The sequence below is a fragment of the Clytia hemisphaerica genome, unplaced genomic scaffold (genome assembly GCF_902728285.1).
Source record: "Clytia hemisphaerica strain Z4C2 unplaced genomic scaffold, Clytia hemisphaerica genome assembly, whole genome shotgun sequence".
Taxonomy (NCBI): Eukaryota; Metazoa; Cnidaria; class Hydrozoa; order Leptothecata; family Clytiidae; genus Clytia; species Clytia hemisphaerica.
Genome location: NW_027103758.1, coordinates 191,553 through 196,296, shown reverse-complemented (window position 1 = coordinate 196,296; position 4,744 = coordinate 191,553). Strand labels below are relative to the sequence as shown.

At 34.6% G+C, this 4,744-nt stretch overlaps 1 protein-coding gene across 1 annotated transcript; it reads right to left on the bottom strand.

Moving 5' to 3' along the window:
- Positions 1–293: 293 nt before the first annotated feature.
- LOC136805534 (uncharacterized) lies at positions 294–3,595 on the bottom strand. The gene is made up of 6 exons (XM_067062103.1): positions 3,491–3,595; positions 3,193–3,291; positions 2,520–2,739; positions 1,823–2,054; positions 1,301–1,485; positions 294–1,122 (listed from the first exon to the last, which is right to left on the bottom strand). The coding sequence occupies exons 3-6, from the start codon at positions 2,558–2,560 to the stop codon at positions 966–968; spliced, it is 615 nt and encodes a 204-aa protein (XP_066918204.1). The 5' UTR covers positions 2,561–2,739; positions 3,193–3,291; positions 3,491–3,595; the 3' UTR covers positions 294–965.
- Between the last annotated feature and the right edge of the window lie 1,149 nt (positions 3,596–4,744).

Here is a 4,744-nt window from a genome sequence, read left to right as displayed (position 1 = left end):
GTAATTCACAATCCATCTTTTCTCACTTGTTAAATAGAATAGAAGTGAGTTACTTTTATGGTATTAACCCTCTCTCTCTAAGAAAGACAAACAATCCTATTTTTGATTTTAGATCTAGTCAGACACTCCATTTAAGTTGAGAAAAGATGGCTTGTGAATTGCATTTTCACACGCATGTGATTTTTTGCAGGATCACATGCTCGGAAATTGGTTTTCACACGCATGTGATTCACGGATTTTTTCCTGTGCTACCCCCCCCCAGGAAATTTCGAAATGAAAATGAAGTTGTATTTCCTTATAGCAATTGATTTTTTTTTCATATCAAATAGGTATGCAGAAAAAAAACAATTTCAATGTAACTAAGTCAAATGAATGTTGCAGCTCTTCTATATTAATTGAGCCACGTATTACCTAATATCTGTAACCTAGTAGATTGGGATTGTCTTCTAGCCCCCCCCCCTCGGCAGCAGCCCTCGTCAGAATCAAGAATATCGCACAAAAAATGTGAAATTAAGGAAAAATGTCCGAATCACGCATCATGTCTAAATTTTTCCCTATCACGCATCACGCCATCACGCCAAAATCCGGGTCACGCCAAAATTTTAAAAAGTTTCAATCACATGATCACGCACCGCTGGGAGCTCATTCCTATAATCTACATATTTCCGTTTAAAAAAAAAGATAGTATAAATCTAAATGAAGTTATCCTTGTAACTTTTTACACGTCGCAACAAGGTCTTCATTAAACTTGGTCGTTTCGGTGCCTTTTTGATTTTTGAAAAGATGGGTTTCCTTAATGCTTCGAATATAGAGTACAATACCATGATATTTTTTCATGCTCGGTATGATATGTTTATAACTGCTGACACAAAAGAAAGCTCTTGGTGTTGAACAGATTTTCCAGTAATCTCTCATACCAGCATCCTGTTGCTCCTCATCGATCATATCTTCTTCCATATTTTCTCTCAATGGGAGCAACTCTGCATCTTCGTCCAATAGAGCTTCATCTTCTTCTTCATCTTCTTCTTGATCGTTATTAAAACGCCATCTTGGATTTCGTGGTTCATCCCGAAAAACCACCATCCTTTCTTGGGAATTTTCTCTTGACCCATGTATACAGCTCTAAAAAGTAAAAAACGCTTTTGAGAAATCAATTCATATTGTTAATGCTACAGAGAGGAGGAGGCATTGCATTATAGCGAAATTTATAAGGGCCTAGCTGGAACAATATATGAACTCAATTTTTCAAAAGAGAAAAGTCAACGGCAACTTTAATCGGTATAAATTTCTTTTCTTTTACCTTGAGTGATGACGATAGCCCAATGATCGGGGTGGAAGTTTTGTTACCAAATCTGCTTTGTTTACGAAGCGCAATTTGCGATAGGTTGAGATTAAGGAATCGTGAAGTTCCGCATACGCTGCATCTCCGACACGTGGTTGACCAAATGTAATCAAACTAGATTTAGGATTTTTCCACGCTGATCCCTTTAAAATGCAAAATGTAAAAAATGCAAAAAATTGTGAATAAATCTTACTTTAAGTAGTATTTTCTGTAAGGAGGGAAGTAAGGAAACTTGTGCGCGTGCACAAGGATAGAAGGAAAAGGATTTCTTTCCTCTTATCCTCAATTTTACAATTTTTCAATTGTTGAGAAGTAAAGCAAAAGTATATTTAGTAGACTATAAAGAAATTTTGACACCATTTTCATAAAGAAGATAAATCCCTTTTATCAATATTCATAATAAATTATACTCTTTTGCTGCTAGATTTTTATACAAAAAATCCATAAAAATTGTAGATTTAGAACAACGATAACACTTACACCAAACAGTTGAGTTGTTCGCAGAGCCAAAATTGAAGCTAAAGCACCACCAAGAGAATGACCAGTAATAATATATTTCTTTGATGGATCCGTGAAGAAAGGTCTTAAACCGTATGATCCTAACTCAAAAGCTTCCCAAAAGAATTTATTAATCTCCACTTCATGATCACCGAAACGAACTTCAGACCTTTTCTGGAAAAAACTTGCTCCTTCCTTCATCAGTTGTTCATTTCTAGAAAAAGATGAGTGATTTGATTTGATTTTACAGCTCATCGGCATTATAGACGATGTTATCGTCCGTTACAGTAATAGTAAAGGTGGGAAAAAAATGGTGGTATGGCGTTATGATAGTAGTTTCAAAGAAAGGATTGGCAACACTACCGACTGTAAATTCTTTTCGGCAAAAAAAAACCGTTTGCAACTTTTCTACGGCTTTGGGCTTTTTTCTTAGATAGTGATTCGTCTTAGACTAATTCAGCGCAATGTTTTTAAACTTTCCCCAACTGGACCTTTTCCGGAAACTTTCCAAAACAAGGGGGGAATATTCTTTCAGGAAAACGACCGACAGTAAAAGGTCTTGTTGTAATCATGAAGAGTGGAACAATCAAAGACGCTTATACTTTGACGGTTCCAAATGATGCTAAGTCAAATTCACCAAAATTTTGAAAAAAGAGACCAAAAAAAGTCGTTTTTTTACCCGTCGGTGCCCCTATAAATGATCATTCTGGTGTTTCCCATGATCAGCCACTAAAACTCTTATTCCAGCATCAGTATGCAAATTTTCCTCGATTTTCTTGATGACTTTATATGGAGTGTTTTTGATTTGAGTTCTTCAACCACATTATCATAATATGCTTGATTACAGGCTTCGGCAGCGTGGAAGAATATCTTCTTGGGTGATTGCATTGCTCAACGTCCTGAGGATAAATCAGCAAGAATCATGTTAAACATTCGAGTCCTCATTACAGTTGACTCAAAACCAAAGATCTTCTTCGAATAAAAAAAATTCGAATTACAGAGCATAATTTAAACCACTTTCCAGCTGAGGGGAATTAATATTTTAGTTCGAATCACAGAATTATTCAAACAAGAGAGGTTCAAATTAGAAAGGGTTGACTGTATAATATCATTAGATAACGAGATTACTGAAGATACGCGCTTAAACTAACATCTAAATTCGCGGAGAAGAATTCCTAAATAAAAACTAATATAAAACCTTTTTAAAATGACGACTCCTGGTTTGCATAACGCTTGCTGACGTCATAATTTTCTTACAAAAGCACCCGAAAAACTGGTTAAGAACTTGAAAAAAATTTAAAGGGTTCAAAAAATTTGGATGTTCTTAAAAAATAACGTGTAACTCTACTCACGGACAAGCCCAACGTTTGGCAATCACCAATCCAATGGATAGAACCACTAATATCACTGATCGCCACATCTTACACTATTGCTTCCAGATAGTACAACTCCTGAAAGAAAACTAGTGACAGATATACCCTTGCATCGAAACCAGACATAACAGGATTAACTGTTAATTAACTTTACAAAAAAGAAAAGATAGAAATGAAAATGCTTGGCTTATGGCAATTTTTATACTTCAGATTAAACGAAAATTGCATTATTCTAAGCTGTTTAAAAATGTCGAAATTATCAATAGATTTTTCTTACCACGTCTGAACCGCAAGACAAGATCGATATAAAGTGTGTAAAGAATAATTGGATATTGGTTTAAAAACTTCATGGGACGACCATTTTAATCGTTTGCCCGCACACAGCTTTCATTTGTATTTGCAATGCAGTCCACGTGCACACAAAGCTTTCATTTGTGTTTACAATGCAGGCCACGTGGAGGCATACTAGGTTGTGATAGTGACAAGAAATTTAAAAGAAAATTCGAAAAAAGAAAATTAAATAAAGATTTCTATATGCAAAATTAGATTGCTGTGGTAATGCAGACCAGACATTTTTATTTTTACATGAAGAAATTTTTGCCAATTACAAAAAAAAAACACGCTGTAAAAGGAAAATCTTTTCCAGAAAAGAAAGGATTTCCAAGTAGAAAATATAGCCACTCCTTCCCGTTTGAAAATTCCTTTATGTGAATTTACATAAAGACCAAGCCGAAATCTGAATTATATTTCACGAGAAAGCAAATTTAGAAATATCATATAAAAAGAAGGTCCGGAAAGTAACAAGCAACATGCTGAATGGACCTACCTGATATAGATAGTCGGAAACATGCTACATGAAAATGAGAATGTTCGAACGAAACAGAAAAGATAACAGCGTAACATACAGATGCGTAAGCTTGAAAAAATGATGCAACTTGTTTCACGTTGGCTTTCTGATGTTTTAGAGCTAAGAAGCCCCAAATAGTTTATGGGCATAAACAAAAACAATCCTTTCTTTCCTGTAAAGATAACTCTATCTTATTAAAGAAAAAATTGAGAAGCAACTATTCCACAAATCTGAAATTTGGCCTAAATTTGCCTAAAAACTTTTCTCAAATTTTTCTCAAAGTCTCAAATTTTAAGGATTTCCAATTTTGCACAAAATGTGTAAAATATCAGAAGAAACGTCCAGAAAACCCTATTTTTAGGCATTTTTGACCCAAACTTGCCTAAAGAAATCTTTTTTTAGAAAATCGGGCTCCATCAGATCTTAAACATTACCATTTTACATCATTGTGCAAAAAATCAGAAAAAATACCAAACCAAGGCAATCGCGAGAAATGCTTATTTTCCCTAAAAATGACAAAGGGGAATTTCCCCAAATAAGAATATTCAATTTTTACGGCCAAAAAAAAATTCCGAAACAAACTGATTCAGCCACTTTTTAGAGAACCTTGCTCTCTATCTTTAAGCAAAAAATCAGAAAAAACTAAGGAAGCAATCTAACACAAAGTCCAAAAAGAGATCCTTG